Source organism: Macaca nemestrina, chromosome 13 (genome assembly GCF_043159975.1).
Source record: "Macaca nemestrina isolate mMacNem1 chromosome 13, mMacNem.hap1, whole genome shotgun sequence".
In the NCBI taxonomy this organism is placed as follows: Eukaryota; Metazoa; Chordata; class Mammalia; order Primates; family Cercopithecidae; genus Macaca; species Macaca nemestrina.
In genome coordinates this window covers 122,482,408-122,503,165 of record NC_092137.1, presented here as the reverse complement: position 1 = coordinate 122,503,165, position 20,758 = coordinate 122,482,408, and the positions used below count along the sequence as shown (strand labels likewise).

The following is a 20,758-nucleotide window of genomic DNA, read 5'->3' as shown; positions in this document are numbered from 1 at the left end:
AAAGGAAAATAAAAACTTTTCATTTTTCTTGGTTGATCTAACAGATAACAGTTTGTTCAAAATAGTAATAGCAACAATGTACTTGATGAGTATAGTTTATATAAGTAAAATGAATGACAGCAACGGACAAGAGGGAGGAATTAGGAATAGTTTATTAATGCAAGGTACTCGCACTACCCAAGAAGCAATATACTGTTATTTGAAACTGGCCTTGGATTAGTTGCAAATGTGTACTGCAAGATCTAGGGTAAACACTAAGGAAAGTTTAAAAAAAAAAAAAAAAAAAAAGGGTGTATGCCAAGAAAGGAGAGAATATGGAATTAAAAGGCAGGAAAAGTGGGAAACAAAAATAGGAACAAAGAGCGAGGGCAGCAAAGAACAATAATGTTATGGCAGACAGTAATTCAATTCTATCAAGAATTACTGTAAATGTCAAAGTTCTAAATACACAGATGGAAAGACAGATTGTCAGAAGGGAGATTTTGATTCTTGATCAAAAATCAAGAATCAAGTATATACTGTCTACAATAAACCCACTTTAAATATAAAAATGCATGTAGATTAAAAGTAACGGAATGGAGAAAGACGTATCATGCTAACACGAATCAAAAGAAAGTAGCTATATTAATTTCAGACAGAGCTGACTTCAGAGCAAGGAAAATCAGCAAGCATATGGGAAGACGACATGATGATAAGGGGTCGATTTTCCTAGAAGACATATCCTTGTTTTGGGGGGTATAAACATGGCTCATTACAGCCTCAACTTCCCAGGCTCAAACAGTCCTCCTGCCTAAGCTTCCCTGTAGCTGAGACTACAGGCACGCACCACCATGCCTGGCTAATTTTGTAATTTTTTGTAGAGATGAGGTCTCACCATGTTGCCTAGGTTGGATTACAATCTTTAATGAACAACAGAGCGTCAAAAAATACATGAGGCAAAAACTGATAGAACTGCAAGGAGAAATAGAGGGATCCAGTATTACAGGTTAGAGACATCAACACCCCCTCTCAGAAACAGATCTAGCAGGAGGAACATCAGTAAGGACACAGGTGAAAGCAACACCACCATCAACCGACTGGTTACAATGGACACATTTAGACCATCTACACTTTAGGTGATTATGACATGGCTGGGTTTAAATCTACTATCTTGCATCTTTTCTATTTATTTCACCAGTTCCTTGTTCCTCTTTTCCTGCCTTCTTTTAGAATACAATCTTAAAACTTCTTCATAAAAATGTTTTAAGATTGCTTTTGTATCCTCTTTGTTGGCTTAATAGCTGTAACTGTGTTACTTCAGTGATTCCTTTAGGGCAAATTTTTAGTGCACATCTTTAACTTAAACCAATCTACCTTCATATGATACTACACGACTTCCAATATGTAACAACCGCATGACTACGTATTTCCATTTCTTCCCTCTGCCTTTGGGCTATTACCATAGATTTCACATCTGCACGTTGGAAACCACAATACATGATTATTTTTGCTTTAAGTGGTCAATTAGGTGTTAAAGATACCTAAATAAAAGGATATATGAAATATTTTATGCATATAATAACCTAGTCATCATTTCTAGTGTTCATTTATCTGCATAGAAGGGATGTTACTATCTTTCTTCTGCATGCAGAACCTCCTTTAACAACTCTTGTAACGCAGGGCTGCTGATTCTTTCAGATTTTATGTCTGGAAAACCCTCCATTTGTCCTTCATTTTTGAAAGAAATTTTCATTAGGTAAAGAATTCCAGGTTGGTAATGTCTCTTTTCATACTTTAAAGCTGTGTTTCCCTGTCTCGTACCTTTCGTTGTTTCCTACAAGCAAGCTGCTCTCATCTTTACCTTTGTTCCTCTGTACCTAATCTTCTCTCCCTTCCTCACTTCTAAAATTTCCTCCTTATTGCTAGTTGAAATTTGATTGATACAGTTACTGTATTCATTGGGTCTCAGTAGTTGCCATCAACTCAGCTATTATTTCTTCGAAAAAAAAAATTTTTTTTGAGACGGAGTCTCGCTCTGTTGCCCAGGCTGGAGTGCAGCGGCGTGGTCTCGGCTCACTACAACCTCCGTCTCCTGGGTTCAAGTGATTCTCCTGCCTCAGCCTCTGCAGTAGCTGGGGTTACAGGTGCCTGCCACCATGGCTGGCTAATTTTTGTATTTTTAATAGAGATGGAGTTTCACCACGTTGGCCAGGCTGGTCGCGAACATATGACCTCGTGATTCAGCCGCCTTGGCCTCCCAAAGTGCTGGGGTTACAGGTGTGAGCCACTGTGCCCAGCCATAGTTCTTCAAAAATTTTTTTATACCTCCCTTCTCCAGGGACTCCAATTATACACACATTTGTCTCCCGAAGTTGTCCCATAGTTCTCTAATGCCCAATTTCTCCTACCAACTCTTCTTCAGTCGTTTTCCTGTTTAAGTTGCTGTCTTCAAATTCTTTCATATCTTTTTCTAAGATGTCCAATCTGCTGTCAGCCCCATTCAGTGTTTTTCATCAGATATTGCAGTTTTCATCTCTAGAGGTTCAACTTGGTGTTTTGTATCTTCCACACCTCTACTTAGTATGTTTCTCTCTCTAGCTTTTTGAACATATGGAACACAGTCATAAAACCTGCTTTAATGTCCTTGTCTACTGATTGTGCCATTCCTGGGTGAGTTTTGATGGACTGATTTTTCCCTTCATTATGAGCTTACGTTCTCGTTTCTTTGCATACCTAGTGATTTTTTTTTTTTTTTTTTTTTTTTGAGACAGAGTTTCACTGTTGTTGCTCAGGCTGGAGTGCAATGGCATGATCTTGGCTCACCACAACCTCCACCTCCCTGATTCAAGCGATTCTCCCGCCTTTGGCCTCCCAAGTAGCTGGAATTACAGGCATGTGCCACCACGCCTGGCTAATTATTTTGTATTTTTAGTGGAGACAGGGTTTCTCCATGTGGGTCAGGCTGGTCTCAAACTCCCGACCTCAGCTGGTCCGCCCGCCTCAGCCTCCCAAAGTGCTGGGATTACAGGTGTGAGCCACCGCGCCTGGCTGCCTAGTGATTTATTCGATGCCGAGTATTGTATATTTTACTTTATTGGGTATATTTTTGGTATTCCTATATTCTTCAGCTTTGTTCTGGAACACAATGAAGTTACTCGGAAACAGCTGTGTTCCAGTTTGGTCTTGTTTTTAAGCTTTCTGAGTTGGGACCAGGGGTAGTTTTTATATATAGTTAATTTTTCTACTCGTAGGGCATCTTAGTTCTCTTCCAATGCCACCTAGATTACAAGGTTTTCCACCGTGGCTGCTGACACTATATTCTGCTCCAAACACTGTTCCTTCTAATTCTTTTGGATGAGTTTCCTCACAGGCATGCACTGTTAGTGTGTAACTAAATATTTAATGGAAACTCTGCAGATCTTAGTTCTGCTGTGCAACTCTCTCCTCCAAGGCATTCTCCCCGTGAACTCTAGCCATTTTGGCTGCCCAACTGCACCTCAACTCCAGGAGACCGCCAGGTCCTGATGGGGTAACGCTTCCTAGAGCCACAGACTTTCTGCAGATAGTAAGGACGAGTAATTTTGTTTCCCCTCTCCAAAGGATCATTGTCCTTTATTGCTTAAAGTTCATTGTCTTGATATTTGTTAGGTATTTAAGGAAAGAAGGTAAACTAACAAGACAGGTAACTTTCAGGAAATAACTACCTTACTCTAGCAAAATGCCACAGGAAAAAAAAGGGACCTCACCCTCACCAGATAATGTCACAGGCTGAAAACTTTCACCATCCAGCCTAACATGGACTTCTCCCTATCCCATGTCATCAGGGTGCTCCTCCTACTTCCAGCAAAAAGGCATCAGCAGAGGTCCCGAGGACAGCGGCAGTAGGAAACCTGGATCTCCATCCTCACCAGGCAGTAAGGAGCCAGGGCCCCATCCCACACCAGCACCGTCAGAGGAAGCATGCTGACAGATTTAAATAAGTGTCAGAGCTTCATAACGTAACAGTGACGATGTCCAGTACAGCCAAAGTCACTCATCATAACAAGAACCAGGACATTGTAAACTTGAATGAGAAAAAACCTCAAGGGATGTCAACACTAAGATGACACAGATGTTGAAACTTTATGACAAGAATTTTTTGTTTTTGGAGACAAGGTCTCACTCTGCTGCCCAGGCTGGAGTGGCATGAACAAGGCTCACTGCAGCCTCAACCTCCTGCGATCAAACGATCCTCCCACTTCAGCCTCCTATGGAGCTAGGACTACAGGTGCACACCACTATGTGTGTCTAACTTTCACATTTACTTTTATTTTTTGTAGAGATGAGGTCTCACTTTGTGGCCCAGGCTGATCTCAAACTCCTGGGCTGAAGCAATTCTCCTGCCTCAGCCTCACAAAGTGCTGGGGTTACAGGCGTGAGACACCACACCCACCTGATGACAAGGATTTTAAAGCAGCCACCATAAAAATGCTTCAGTGAGCAGTTATAAACACTCTTGAAGCCATTAAAAAAAAAAAGTCTCAGCAAATAGAAAGTCTCAGCAAAGAAACAGTAGGTATAAAAAAGAAATCAAATGGAAATTTTAACTGAAATATACAATGATAGCCAAAGTTAAAGTACTGCATGGATGGTTCAAGAGCAGAATGGAAAGGAAAGAGAAAATAACCAGTTATTCTGAAGATAAAACAATAGAAATTATCTAAACTGAGCAACAGAGAGAAAACAGACCAGAAAAAAATAAACAGAGCCTCAGGGACTCATGGACGATAATAAAAGATTGAACATTTGTGTCATCAGTGTCCGAGAAAGAGGATGTGGGTGGGGCAGAAAGAGTATGCAAAGAAATAAAAATAAAACGTTCCACAGAATGGGTAAAAACTTTTGTGAAGCATGCATCTGATAGGGGCTTATATCTAGAAACTATAAGGAACTCAATAATAATAAAAAATAACTTTTTAAATGGGTGAAGGCCCTGAATAGACATTTCTCCAAAAAACATATACAAATGGCCAATCAGCACATGAAAAGATGCTCAACATCATTAGCCCTCAGGGAAATACAACGGTGTACAATTAATCGCCACTTAACATTCCCAATGTAGCCAACAACTTCCATTTCCACTGTAGAAAAGTTTGGCAGTTCCTCAAGGTAGTCAAGTTACTTAACTGCTCTGTCAAATGAAGTTAATCACGTTCACTTTGGATGAATGAGTTCGTATATATCAGCTATAACTGCTATAGCGATTACCACTGTGTACATTATTACCAATCGGGTCAAATCATTAGCCCCGTCTCCCTAATTCATTTACTTTTGTTACTTTGGATGAATATTTAAAGTAGTCTTGAACTGAGATATGTATGTAAAGGTTCTATCACATTGGCATATAACGTGCTCAATAAATGAAAGCTGTTAATTATTTATTTCTGAAGAGTTTACAGATTAAACTTTCCTCAAAACAAACAAAAACCAAGGCCACGCCCCAAGCTGTAAGGGGCTGAGTCTCTCCTGGTCTCTCCGAGGTACAGGAACTGGCTGCACAAGGCCAGAGAGCTTACGTGGCGGCTCTCTTCAAATTAGCCCACACAGAGCGCTTCATCCCCTGCGCGGCCTTCACGTCTTGCCAGTCCAGTTTGATGTCCGGAACATCCTCTTCTGGCTCCGGATCCTTCCTCAGGGCCCCCCGGGGGGAGGCCACCACAATGGGCAGAGGGCCACACTCCTCCCGGATTTCTACAACATGGAGACCCTTCTTATCAGCCAGCTGCTGATGGGTTTCCTAGGCAAGACCAGATTCACAACAGATTAGGTCTGAAGTACATTTGCAACATAAAGAGCAGGAACTTCCACAGGCCAGAAGAGTACAGCCTGGGGGAATTCGAAGGCCATGTCAGTGGATTTGGGTTAATGTGTTTTGTGGCTAAACTCTAATAACCTGTCATGGGTGGAGCCATTTCAGCCTCACCTGCCGCATCTGCCCACCCCAAACTGGGACAGAGGAAGGGCCTTGGCCTCTGGTCTCTTGCCTTCTAAACCCTCCTGATTATGCACCATGCTGTGCCAAACACTGCACTTGAATCTCACCAACCCCCTAGATCTAACTACCAATTTACAGTAAATATAGGGGAGATAAGACATGAAGGACCCTACAGGTATTTTAGTCAGCAACAGGCCAGGAAGCACCACAAAACAAACAACCTGGTTTCCTCAACAAAAAATCCTAAGGGGGCAGGGCGGGGGGGGGGGGGGGCGGGAGACGAGGGGAACCTATTTAAAAGGCATAGCAAAAACATACATTAACCTGTTCTGCAAGCTGATTCAAACATATTGTGTAAAAAAAATTTTTTTTAATCTAACAAATGGAATTTGTTCGTTTGTATGAACACTGATTGGATGTTTGATGATACAAGTTACTGGTAATTTTTTAGGTATGGTAATAGTATTACAGGATTTTAAAAATCCTTATCTTTTCGAAGATACATACTAAAATATTTAGGGGTGAAATAAAATGTCTGAGATTTGGTTCAAAATAACGGGGGGTGGTACTAAGAAGCAAGACTGGTCACGAGCTGGGTGACGGCCATGGAGATCCACTGCAGAGGGAAACCAGAGTTCTGGAAGCCGGCAGATCAGTTCAGTAGACGTTATTCATGGTACACTGACATACCTGTGATCCCGGGCCTTATGGCTGCCTTGCACTATTCTATGTATGTTTGAAATTAGAAAAGAGATGAGCCATTCCACAAACAAAATAAAATAACTTATATTGGTGTGTCTTTCAATCAAAGCACATCAGCTAACTTGGTGGCATCTTTTCCTTTTTGAGTGACATATTAAATAATGCAACCTTTTATGGCTGATGGCATTTTAGGAGAGATGATATATGGTAACTACATCAGAAGGTTTAAAAGACTAACAGAAAACAAAAGTATCACATAAAAGAACAAGCCTAGGCCAGGCGCGGTGGCTCATGCCTGTAACCCCAGCACTTTGGGAGGCCAAGGCAGGGGGATCATGAGGTCAGGAGTTCAAGACCAGCCTGACCAACATGGTGAAACCCCGTCTCTATTAAAAATATAAAAATCAGCCGGGCATGGTGGCACGTGCCTGTAGTCCCAGCTACTCAGGAGGCTGAGGCAGGAGAATTGCCTGAACCCAGGAGGCGGACATTGCAGTGAGCTGAGATGGAGCCACTGCACTCTAAAACTTGGTGACAGAGCGAGACTCCGTCTCAAAAAACAAAAACAAACAAACAAAAAAAAAACAAAAACAGAACAAGTCTACTGGATCATAAATAACACCTATCTAAAACCAACACCTTAATTAAACCTCTAATGTTTCTGTTTAGAAGTGCTCTGAAGGGTGTTTAGACAGTACCTACACACAAAAGCTGTTCGGAAAACAGAAGGCTTTTACCCAAAGCCTTCCTTTTCTTTTAATTTTCCTATTTTAAACAGAGACATGTAAAATTTCTCCATGGATCACTCTAACTAAAACCCACTACTGTACTCCTGAAGTGTCAGGAAGTCTGCCAGAGTCCTCAGCTAACAGGGTCAGCAAATGGAGCCTACTGAACCTGGTTGTCTTTTCTGCTCATCCACCATGCTGAGGGCTACCCATCCTTTCAAGAGACAGGCCAGCCCTGCGGGGCAGGTAGGGCGGCCGCCCAAGAACGGGGGGCCGGTGCAGCCACAGCCCTGCCCTCCACGGTGGGTGACTGGGAGCCGGGCCCAGGGCTCCCACCAATGAGGAAAAGTAACCTGGCATGTTAATGTTCAGAGTCCCACCAACCCAGGCGTCAGTCCGAACCCTCAGTCCGAACCCCTACACAGGTAACCTGGCATGTTAACGTTCAGAGTTCCCTACTAACCCAGGCATCAGTCCGAACCACCTGCACAGGTCACAGGGAACTCACCGTGCCTGCCCTGAGTGCAGAGGTGCCCTGGGTGCTTCACCCTAGCCCCAACTGAAAGGACTAAATTAGGAAATAGACTTTCTCTTTTGATTTTACTTTTCCATACTGTTGGAGCTTTAGAACAAGCATGTGTGATTTTCCTAATAACATGTAGACTGTAATTATTGGCTTTAAAAAAATGCTACTTAGAAAAACCCTTGAAATACTTTTTATAAGGTAATTTTCATGAACTCGTCAGTGGATTTAACTAAACTGATGTAGTCACAGACAGCAAAGAATGCCCAACTCCTCAGGTGGTCCCAGGAAAGCATCGCCAGGAGGCCCCAGGGCATCGCAGCCCCAACACACACAACTGATATACAAACTAGAACTTCTGTTTCAGACCCCGGGGAAGGGTTACCTGTCTGGAGAGCCCATGGAAGAGGCCCCGGGTGAGGTTGATCATATTAACAGACCCAGAGACCTTGGCGTACATGTCTTTGATGCCAATGAGCCGGCAGATGGTGATGATGGCTCTGTGGCAGCGGAGGCCGTAACCTAGAAAAGGAGAACCGGGTGAAACACAGCCCACTCGCCTGCAGCGGGAGGAGTCGCCCTGCTGACTTGCGCATGGCTTCACTCTGGGCTTCGGGAAACTGGTTCACATTCTGGTATCACCACTTCCTGGTGAGCTGACCCGTGACAACTTACTTAACTTCCAAGATGACACTTCAACAGGATACTACAAGGATTAAAAAGATGACACCTGCAAATATCCTGAACACGTATCCAGGGCAAAGAAACAGGATTGTTATTGAGATTAACAAACATGCATGGAGACTCCCGACACTCCAGACTCACGTTAACCAAGGACGGAGGGACACACCTCTTCTCACCCTCCTTGATAGTTACGTTACCCTGAGCAGACTGGTCCACTTCCTCCTCCCGGAGAAGCTCTTCTTTTCGTGTTGGTAACACATCCTCTCCTGGCTTTCCTCCTGGCTATTGGCCTGTCCTCCCCTCCTTGCTGGCCTCTAACTCTTGGCGGGGGGGGGTCTCCCCTCCAGCCACTTGCCCTACCCTTTTCTGCCTGTAATCCCTTCTCCAGAGAGCTTTAAAAACACAAACCAAACACGTTGTTCCCCATTTAAAGATCCCTCCTTCCCACTGTTCTTGAGATTGAAATAAAGAATGCCATGGCCTATTCAGAGCCTTCTGTGCCTGAGAGTCCTGCCCACCTCCCTGACCTCATCTAGAGACGGGACACCTCCTGCTGGCTTCCTCACCTTAAGGACTGCACTTGGGATTCCCTCTGCCTGCAATGTCCTCCCAGCTCTGCCCCCTTGGCTCCTTCTCTTCTTCAAGGTCCCATTCAAATTGCTCCTCCTCAGACAGGCCTTCGGTGACCATGCTAGTCAAGGTGGCATCCTTCCTTCTGCCTTCCTCCCTTGTACTCTAACACAGTACGCTGATTAGGGCATTCAACAAAACCTGTTGATCCAATGTTTCCCCTGAATGGAAAATGGCCCCCATAAGGGCCAGGATATTGTTTGCTCACCGTGGTGTCCCCAGAGCCTACAGCAGCATCTGGCAAATGCAGGTGGAGTGAGGGAGCTGCAGGGCCCAAGTTTGGCCTCCAACATTCTTATTTGCCAGACATAAAACTCAGCACACACCTCTTATGCTCCAAGGCAGAAGATCTCCTCTGGAAATTGGACATTACTGGCTTTCCAGTTTGACTTTTTATGGTCAAGAACTATTCCTTCTACTTGAAAGTGCCAATGAACTGTGGCCTCCATCATTACGCCAGAGTGCGCAAGACCTTAAGAGGAGAGCTAAAGACTGGTCACAATGGGGTCCTCTGTTCTTCCAGATGGAGTTATTCACACACAGAACAGGTGCCATCCATGTCTGGATGAGCACGGGTGCACACACACCCAGAGAGAGGTACACGTGGAAAGGGCATCGTGCAGATTCTGGAAGGAGCTGAGAGGCAGCTCTACCCTGCCACTGCTCGCTGGATAACCGTGACAAGAAGGCCCCCCTTAAAATACCTACTTGGCAGGGCTGCTGGTGAGTGCCGCGAAGGTGTGTGATACACAGCACCTGGACCAGCACAGACACTGCAATGAACACTGCCACTGCGTGACACACACACCAACACCCACGTGGTCGTGGTCGTGGTCAGTCCGATGGTAATGATTTCACTTCCTTCCAGGCAGAGACTGTGTCAAAAAACACTGAATAAATATGGCCAAGTTTTGCAGTGCTGTGTGTGGAACTGAATACTGTTCTATAGCCGAGGCAGAAGTGTTCCATGGTGAAATAAATTTGGGAACACCACACCCTCCATTTCTCTTGGGAGATTCATATTGCACGGCAGAGCATTAATGACTGCAACATTCACAAAGATGCACAAACACTTTTGGTGCCTTTCCTTAATCCAGTTCTGCCATTTGGCATCCTTTTTGGAGTAACACCTTTTCTATCTCCTACAGAACTAGTAACACATAGGCGACATGGTTTAGGAAATGCCTATTTGAACATGTATGTACAAAATGTCTATAAACGTGTATGTATTTAGGAAATGTGTAATGGTCTAGATAATACAAACACCTGAAAAACACAGCTTTGATGAGAAGACAGGAAAGATTTTAAAAGGTAGCTTCCACAATTAAATTAAAATTACAGCAGTCATTTGAATAGGATTCTGTTCCAAGATGGCCGAATAGGAACAGCTCCAGTCTGCCGCTCCCAGCGTGATCGACGCAGAAGACGGCTGATTTCTGCATTTTCAACTGAGGCACCTGGTTCATCTCACTGGGACTGGTTGGACGGTGAGTGCAGCCCATGAAGCAGGGTGAGGTACTGCCTCACCTGGGAAGCGCAAGGGGTCAGGCGATTTCCCTTTCCTAGCCAAGGAAAGCTGTGACAGACTGTACCAGGAAAATCGGGACACTGCCCCCTACATACTGTGCTTTTCCAACAGTCGTAGCAGACGGCACACCCGGAGATTACACCCCGTGCCAGGCTCAGCGGGTGCCACGCCCATGGAGCCTTGCTCACTGCTAGTGCAGCAGTCTGAGATCCAGCTATGAGGCAGCCCTGGCTGGGGGAGGGGCGTCCACCGTTGCTGAGGCTTGAGCAGGTAAACAAAGTGGCCAGGAAGCTCGAACTGGGTGGAGCCCACTACAGCTCAACAAGGCCCACCTGCCTCTGTAGACCCCACCTCTGTGTGCAGGGCATAGCTGAACAAAAGGCAGCAGAAACTTCTGCAGACTTAAACGTCCTTGTCTGACAGCTCTGAAGAGAGCAGTGGTTCTCCCAGCATGGTGTTTGAGCTCTGAGAATGGACAGACTGCCTCCTCAAGTGGGTCCCTGACCCCCGTGTAGCCTGAGAGACACCTCCCAGTACGGGCCGACTGACACCTCATACAGCTGGGTGCCCCTCTGAGATGAAGTTTCAAGAGGAAGGATCAGGCAGCAATATTTCCTGTTCTGCAATATTTGCAGCTCTGCAGCCTCTGCTGGTGATACCCAGGCAAACAGGGTCTGAAGTGGACCTCCAGCAAACTCCAACGGACCTGCAGCTGAGGGCCCTGTTAGAAGGAAAACTAACAAACAGAAAGGACATCCACACCAAAACCCCATCACCACCATCAAAGACCAAAGGTAGATAAAACCACAAAGACGGGGAGAAATTGAGCAGAAAAGCTGAAAATTCTAAAAACCAGAGCACCTCTTCTCCTCCAAAGGATCCCAGCTCCTCGCCAGCAACAGAACAAAGCTGGACGGACAACGACTTTGACAAGTTGGCAGAAGTAGACTTCAGAAAGTCGGTAATAACAAACTTCTCTGAGCTAAAGGAGGATGTTCGAACTCCATCACAGGAAGCTAAAAACCTTGAAAAAAGATTAGACGAATGGCTAACTAGAATAAACAGTGTAGAGAAGACTTTAAATGACCTGATGGAGCTGAAAACCATGGCAAGAGAACTACGTGACAAATCCACAAGCTTCAGCAGCTGATTCGATCAAGTGGAAGAAAGGGTATCAGTGATTAAAGATCAAATGAATGAAATGAAGCGAGAAGAGAAGTTTAGAGAAAAAAGAGTAAAAAGAAACGAACAAGCCTCCAAGAAATATGGAACTATGTAAAAAGACCAAATCTACATTTGATTGGTGTACCTGAAAGTGATGGGGAGAATGGAACCAAGCTGGGAAACACTCTTCAGGATATTATCTAGGACAACTTCCCCTACCTCGCAAGGCAGGCCAACATCCAAATTCAGGAAATACAGAGAACGCCACAAAGATACTCCTCAAGAAAAGCAACCCCAAGACATAACTGTCAGATTCACCAAGGTGGAAATGAAGGAAAAAATATTAAGGGCAGCCAGAGAGAAAGGTCGGGTTACCCACAAAGGAAAGCCCATCAGACTAACAGCAGATATCTCAGTAGAAACTCTACAAGCCAGAAGAGAGTGGGGGCCAATATTCAACATTCTTAAAAGAATTTTTCAACCCAGAATTTCATATCCAGCCAAACTAAGCTTCATAAGTGAAGGAAAAATAAAATCCTTTACACACAAGCAAATCTCTCAGAGATTTTGTCACCACCAGGACTGCCTTACAAAAGCTCCTGAAGGAAGCACTAAACCTGGAAAGGAACAACTCGTACCAGCCACTGCAAAAACATGCCAAATTGTAAAGACCATCAATGCTAGGAAGAAACTGCATCAACTAACGGGCAAAATAACCAGTTAACATCATAATGACAGGATCAAATTCACACATAACAATATTAACCTTAAATGTAAATGGGCTAAATGCTCCAATTAAAAGACACAGACTGGCAAACTGGATAAAGAGACAAGACCCATCAGTTTGCTGTATCCAGGAGACCTATCTCACATGCAGAGACACACATAGGTTCAAAATGAAGGGATGGAGGAAGATCTACCAAGCAAATGGAAAGCAAAAAAAAAAAAAAAAAAAAAAAAAGCAGGGGTTACAATCCTAGTCTCTGATAAAATAGACTTTAAACCAACAAACATCAAAAGAGACAAAGAAGGCCACTATATAATGGTAAAAGGATCAATTCGACAAGAAGAGCTAACTATCCTAAATATATATGCACCCAATACAGGAGCATCCGGATTCATAAAGCAAGCCCTTAGAGACCTACAAAGAGACTCAGACTCCCACACAATAATAATGGGAGACTTTAACACCTCACTGTCAATATTAGACAGATCAATGAGACAGAAGGTTAACAAAGATATCCAGGAAGCAGACCTAATAGACATCTACAGAATTCTCCACCCCAAATCAACAGAATATACATTCTTCTCAGCACCACATCGCACTTACTCCAAAACTGACCACACAGTTGGAAGTAAAGCACTCCTCAGCAAATGTAAAAGAACAGAAATTATAACAAACTGTCTCTCAGACCACAGTGCAATCAAACTAGAACTCAGGATTAAGAAACTCACTCAAAACCACACAACCACATGGAAACTGAAAAACCTGCTCCTGAATGACTACTGGGTACATAACGAAATGAAGGCAGAAATAAAGATGTTCTTTGAAACCAATGAGAACAAAGATACAAAGGCACACATTTAAAGCAGTATGTAGAGGGAAATTTATAGCATTAAATGCCCACAAGAGAAAGCAGGAAAGATCTAAAATCAACACCCTAACATCATAATTAAAAGAACTAGAGAAGCAAGAGCAAACACATTCAAAAGCTAGAAGAAGGCAAGAAATAACTAAGATCAGAGCAGAAATGAAGGAGACAGAGACACAAAAAACCCTTCAAAAAAAATCAATGAATCCAGGAGCTAGTTTTTTGAAAAGATCAACAAAATTGATAGACCGCTAGCAAGACTAATAAAGAAGAGAGAAGAATCAAATAGACACAATTAAAAAATCACCACCGATCCCACAGAAGTACAAACTACCATCAGAGAATACTATAAACACCTCTACACAAATAAACTAGAAAATCAAGAAGAAATGGATAAATTCGTAGACACACACACCCTCCGAAGACTAAATCAGGAAGAAGCTGAATTGCTGAATAGACCAGTAACAGGCTCTGAAACTGAGGTAATAATTAATAGTCTAACAACCAAAAAAAGTCCAGGACCAGACACATTCATAGCCAAATTTTACCAGAGGTACAAAGAGGAGCTGGTACCATTCCTTCTGAAACTATTCCAACCAATAGAAAAAGAGGGAATCCTCCCTAACAAATTTTATGAGGCCAGCATCATCCTGATACCAAAGCCTGGCAGAGACACAACAAAAAAAGAGAGTTCAACCATGGTGGAAGACAGTGTGGCGATTCCTCAAGGATCTAGAACTAGAAATACCATTTGACCCAGCCATCCCATTATAGAGTATATACCCAAAGAATTATAAATCATGCTACTCTAAACATGCACACGTATGTTTATTGCGGCACTATTCACAATAGCAAAGACTTGGAACCAACCCAAATGTCCATCAATGACAGACTGGATTCAGAAAACGTGGCACATATACACCATGGAATACTATGCAGCCATAAAAATGGATAAGTTCATGTCCTTTGTAGGGACATGGATGAAGCTGGAAACCATCATTCTGAGCAAACTATTGCAAGGACAGAAAACCAAACACCGCATGTTCTCACTCATAGGTGGGAACTGAACAAGGAGATCACTTGGACACAGGGCGGAGAACATCTCACACTGGGGCCTGTTGTGGGGTGGGGGGAGGGGGAGGGATGGCATTAGGAGATATACCTAATGTAAATGATGAGTTAATGGGTGCAGCAAACCAACACGGCACATGGATACACATGTAACAAACCTGCACGTTGTGTACATGTACCCTAGAACTTAAAGTATTAAAAAAAAAAAGAAAAGAAAAGAAAACATGAATATAATACATAAACCTATGGGGACCTTGCCAGAGAAATTATTTTTAAAATAAAAATTGTAGCAGTCATTCAAAAATCATTCAGATATAAATGTGTCTAAACCATGCCACCCAACATAAGTATGATCCAAGCCATAAGCAGAAGCCACATACGTAATTTTAAATGTTCTCAGATACATTTTTTCAAGTTTTTTTAAAAAAGTTTATTTAGTGATGTGTTTTATTAACCCAACATGTCTAAACATTATCATTTAAAATGTAATCAATGCAATAATATTTTTGAGATTTTATATTCTTGTTTTGTACTAAGTCTTTGAATTCTGGTGTGTATTTGACAATTAGAGCACATCCCAATAGCCACATGTTAAGTGCTCAATAGCCAGGCCGGCTAGTGACTAGTGGCCGCTGTATGGGACAGCACAGATCTAAACCTTGAAGTCCACTTAACACCTTTTCTAAAGACAAAATACGTGGTTTTTATCCAGCACCTAAATCATTAATTATGGCTTTAAAGCAGAAGGCAAGTTCTGGTGCATTAACACAACTGATTCTGTATTTGAGGGTTTTTTCCCCTGATTTATTTCCAAGCCATGGCTCTAGCAAAGTTGTATTGGAAGCTTCGATATGAAAATTTAACGTTTTATCTCTTCTGACTCAAACTTTTTGAGATTTAAATACCAAAAGTTATATAAAATTATTTTTTACTGATTTTATATAATCAGTAAAATGCAAATCAGAAGGTTCAAGAATCCTACACTCAGAGACCACTAGGCATGACTGCCCTAGCCCATGACCCTGAACTCGGTCTGCCCGCCTGCTTGTCCACAAAACAGGAAAGGCCATCTCTGCACATCCCTAGTGCCCAGCATAGCACCCAGATCACAGAAGGCATCCAATCAGAATGTGATGAGCAGTAAACACCTGGACCTGAGTAAGTCAGAACAGAAACACCTAAATGCATCAATGAATTCCCTGTGAGGAACTCATGTTCCCACTCCTCCAAACCCTACCACTCGCTCAGGTGCTATTTCCTGTTTCCAATGTGCTCTCCCCACATAAACTTTTTCTGGAACAGGCCTGTGCTCACAGGAGCCTGTGTGCCTTGACTATTCTTATTTCTCCAAAAGCCTCATCGTTCTTAAACCTAACATAAGCCTTTACATTTTGGTGTTTCCAAGATGAGTTCAACTAAAGATGAACAAAAATAGGGGAGAGGATAGACCTGTTATAATTTCTCTGCTTTATCATCGACAAATGGGAAGAGTTTTAAAGTTACCTTTGGGTTGTTTCTTCATCCTGATACGCGTCCTTTTAAATCTTAATGAAATATCATGGAATACTGGAGGGTAAAAACATAAACACAGAAGGATTAAGTGTGTGGCTTTAATAAGCCTTTGCAAATATTGCAAAGCAATTTATACTAGCCTCAACAGCCAGCACATACTGACCGAAGATAAATGGTAAGCTCTGATTTCATTCACTTTAGTAACCTTCTTAGATTTGTTTTCACACTTCATATATTTGTAAGAGTGTAGTAAGAAACACAAAGATACTTATAGAGATGTATTACCACACATACTTTAACAAATGTAATCCTGCAAATTAAAAAAAAAAATAGATTAACACTCACTTGTGTGGTCTTCATATCGTTCTATATAATGCAAACAGTGAACTGCTCTGTTCTTTGCCTGAAAGAAGGAAAATGTTTTTCTTAAATCTATTGTTGAAATTCACATCTTTTCAAGGATTCCAAAAATACCTTTAAAAATGTTTCATTACTAAAAATTCACTTATGCAAAAAGGTTAGTATATACTTCTAAAATATAAGGACTTATTTTTTAAAACTCTTAACCACGATATCGGTATCACCCCTAAAAAAATTAACAATAAGTCCTGGCTAGGCGTGGTGGCTCACATCTATAATCCCAGCACTTTGGGAGGCCGAGGCAGGCCAATCACTCGAGGTCAGGAATTCGAGACCAGTCTGACCAACATGGAGAAACCCCATCTCTACCAAAAATACAAAAATTAGCCGAGCCTGGTGGTGGGCACCTGTAATCTCAGCTACTTGGGAGGTTGAGGCAAGAGAATCGCTTGAACTCAGGAGGCGGAAGTTGTAGTGAGCCGAGATCACATCATTGCACCCCAGCCTGGACAAGAGTGAGGCAACATCTCAAAAAAAAAAAAAAAAAAAAAATTAACAATTCCTTAGTATCTTCAAACATTGTCAGTGTTCAAACTTTCACAGTTGTCTCATAACTTGGCTAGGCAATTAAAAATCTGATTTAAAAAAATGGTGCAAAGGAATATAAGTATTTCTGAAACTGATTTTTACGAGCTAATTAACCCTTGACAGCAAGCCTCATGGGAAGGTTTTGGGACAAATTATTACTGCTTTGTGGTTCCCACCGTGTCCAGCATATAACTTACTAATCTTTTACTAAGTGTCGACAAAGGAAAAAAAACGCACATACTTTCCTGAAAGCGTCCATCCGATCAGTGGCTTTCCCAACAGCAAAACCTTTAAACAAAAAAGCAAAAATAAGAAAAGAGACAGAAATTTGGCCCACGTGGTTTTCGCCACATTTCAAGTTTCTGCTCCTACAATATTTCATAGCACTTCATCTTTCTACCACCCACAAAAGACTTGCTATACAAAACCAGTAACAGGCTGGTGTGATGACTCACATCCGTTATCTCAGAAGTTTAGGAGCCTGAGGTGGGACGATCGCTTGAGCCCAGGAGTTTGAGACCAGCCTGAGCAACACAGCAATGCTTTGTCTCTATTAAAAACAAAATTTAAAAAATTTGCCAGGCATGTTGGTGCGTGACTGTGGTCCCAAATACTCAGGAGGATGAGGTGGGAGGATTACTTGAGTTTAGGAGTTTGAGGGTACAGTGAGCTATGACTGTGCCACTGCACTCCAGATAGAGCAATTTCCTGTCTCAAAACAAAACCAGAACAAAAAAACTAACAATAACAAAGCATGAGGTTACAGAGATCTGTTCTGAAGCATCCTGGAAATAACAAACTTAGATGTATTTATAAAATCCAAGGTTAGATGCCACCTTTTAAAAATAGCTAGATAAAATACACTCAATTTTTAAAAAACTAAATATGTTCTAAATTAATTAGGCAAATCACTTTTGACATTTAAAGATAGATTAAAATAATCAGAAAGGGGCCAGGTGCGGTGGTTCACGCCTATAACCCCAGCACTTTGGGAGGCCAAGATCGACAGACTGCTGGAGCTCAGGAGTTCACAATGAGCCTGGGCAACATAGTGAGACCCCGTCTCTACCAAAAATACAAAAATTAGCCAGGCATAGTGGTAGGTGCCTGTAATCCTTGCTACTCAAGAGGCTGAGGTCGCGGGATCACTTGAGCTCAGAAGGTTGAGACTGCAGTGAGCCGTGATGGTGCGACTGCACTCCATGCTGGGTGACACAGCAAGACCCTGTCTCAGGAAGGAAAAAATATCAGAAAGGGTGGGAAAAAACATCCACTGCTAGAGAGTAAAACCATGATTTCAATGGAACTTCAAATGGAATCCAGATTTTAATTAACCAGGAAACCAAATTAATGACTTTAGTTTCTGAACACTTCACTAGGAAATACAATTTACCAGCCGTTACAGAGACACTGCCATTATTTGCTGCCACTGTATTTTGTTTTGAACAATGTGTTTTGTTTTTAAATTATACATGGGAAAATAACATAAAACAACACTGCTCCATAAGACACATGGGACCTCTGAGCCCTGGGACAAAAGAGGCTGCGAATGCCAGTTCCTGGTTTAAACAAAACAAACTAAACCACGGAGTCCTAGAGGAAAATACGGGGACACTTACTGACATTTATAATCTTCAAATGAGGCTTTCTGAGCAAGACACAAACCCGAAGTGGTAACTAATATTTATAACCCAGTAGTGATACAAGACTGATAAATATGCCACAGAGCTTAAAACTTCTGTGTGGAAAAAAATTAAAACCTAAGTCAAAATATCTGACTAACAAAGAGCTAATGTCCTTAACTTACGAAGAGCTTATACCATTCAATAAGGAAAATAATAACCACCCAAGAGAAAAATGAGCAAAGCACGTAAACGAATAGATCTCAAAAAGGAAATAACAACAGCCAATAAACATGTAAAAGGGTGTTCAAGCTCTCAGTTTAAAAAACAAAAGTCAGGCCGGGCGCGGTGGCTCAAGCCTGTAATCCCAGCACTTTGGGAGGCCGAGGCCGGCGGATCACGAGGTCACAAGACCGAGACCATCCTGGCTAACACGGTGAAACCCCGTCTCTACTAAAAATAGAAAAAATTAGCCGGGCGTGGTGGTGGGCGCCTGTAGTCCCAGCTACTCGGGAGGCTGAGGCAGGAGAATGGCGTGAACCTGGGAGGCGGAGCTTGCAGTGAGCCGAGATTGCGCCACTGCACTCCAGCCTGGGCCACAGAGTGAGACTCCTTCTCAAAAAAAAATAAAATAAAATAAAAGTCAAAACTGAGAGATTTGTTTCACAGATCATACTGACCATCAGTAAGGTTTGATGATACCCGAAGCTGGCAAGGGTGAGATGGTGTAGAGGAACACAGACAGTGATGTAACCTTTTGTGGGGAGGCAATCTAGCAATATTTATCAACACTTAAAATATGTATAACCTTGGGGCAGCAATTTCACTGCAAGAAGTTTCCCCTATTGATATACTTGCAGCAGTAAAACAAATTACATATACATGAACCATACTGTTTTTTATAATTAGTAAAAATTTGGAAACAACATAAATATTCAGCAACAGGGAAAAGGTTACAAAAATTATTCATGGACAATGGAACACTTTGCAAACAGTACAGAGAATCAAGGAGAATGTTTATGTTAATCTGAGTATTAATATCTCTGAATATAATACTATGTAAGAAAATCAAGGTGCAAAATTATGGCTATAATGTGATTCCTTTGTGTAAATTTTTTTAAAGATATGTGATAATAATATGAACATAAAATTTAGGAAAATTACAAAAGTAGCTGTAAGGCCTGGTTTCCTTTGGCCACATACTATATACATGTATTACTTTTGTTTTGAAAATATCAGTATGGGCTAACTAGGCCATTTTCCTGTGTTCCTTTCCTTCAAAAGACATGAATACATTTCAAAAACAAGTGTCCACTATGGTAACTACACATAGGAGAAAATTTAAATCATCAGCAAACCTACTAATTGGAGTAAACACTATTAACCTTAACAGTGTATAGTTTTCCAGTCTTTTCTTGGCATATAAATATACTTAAAAAAACAAAACAAAACTAGGATTTGATATGGTCTTATATAAAGCTTTTGTGTTCTTTTAACTTAGCATTATAAGTAATTTCCCATAATTCTTTAATGGATACAGAATATTACACTGTATGGCTACACTGTTTTTATAACCATGACTCTATCGAACATTTAGTGTTTTTCTCCCTAATTTTCCACTATTATACATAATAAAATAATGTCTTCAGCCTTTTATAATATTCCTTTTCCTCAGAGGAAAAGGCACGTATAGTAGAGTCTATTCTCTCTTTTCTAGGGGAAGTCATGGGCTTACCACAAGCTTTGTGAACTCAAACCACTAAAAGGTTTAATCAGCAGAAAAAGTCTGGCCAGCAGCATGAGCCCACGGGCTCCACAGCACGGCCCCGTGCCACGCCTGTCCCTGCGTGTCACGCCTGTCCCTGCACACCACTGCCACTGTGCAGCCACCACTCCCCATTCACCTGCAGCTCCTTTTCCGTTCCCCACAGCCACCAGGACACGGACCGATTTCTTTCTTCCCTCTTTCGCTGTCATATTGAAAACATTTCTTACCTAAAAGGCAAAATGTCTCATAAATATTGCACATTAAGAAAATGTGAAGGAGAGAAAGGGAGGAAGCCGCCTTCCTTGCAGGCATACACGGTGAACAGGCGCGCAC

At 42.1% G+C, this 20,758-nt stretch overlaps 1 protein-coding gene across 3 annotated transcripts in view; it reads right to left on the bottom strand.

The window, feature by feature from the left end:
* Positions 1–5,379: 5,379 nt before the first annotated feature.
* LOC105490011 (mitochondrial ribosomal protein S5) overlaps positions 5,380–20,758 on the bottom strand; it is a 34,356-nt gene continuing 18,977 nt past the window's right edge. For all 3 annotated transcript variants that reach the window (XM_011755212.3, XM_011755214.3, XM_011755213.3), the window contains exons 7-12: positions 20,562–20,652; positions 17,277–17,323; positions 16,433–16,490; positions 16,079–16,141; positions 8,292–8,428; positions 5,380–5,755 (exon numbers count right to left, since the gene is read on the bottom strand). In XM_011755212.3, the coding sequence (XP_011753514.2) occupies positions 5,531–5,755; positions 8,292–8,428; positions 16,079–16,141; positions 16,433–16,490; positions 17,277–17,323; positions 20,562–20,652 (621 nt within the window). In that variant the 3' untranslated portion in view covers positions 5,380–5,530. The remainder of the gene's footprint in view (positions 5,756–8,291; positions 8,429–16,078; positions 16,142–16,432; positions 16,491–17,276; positions 17,324–20,561; positions 20,653–20,758) is intronic.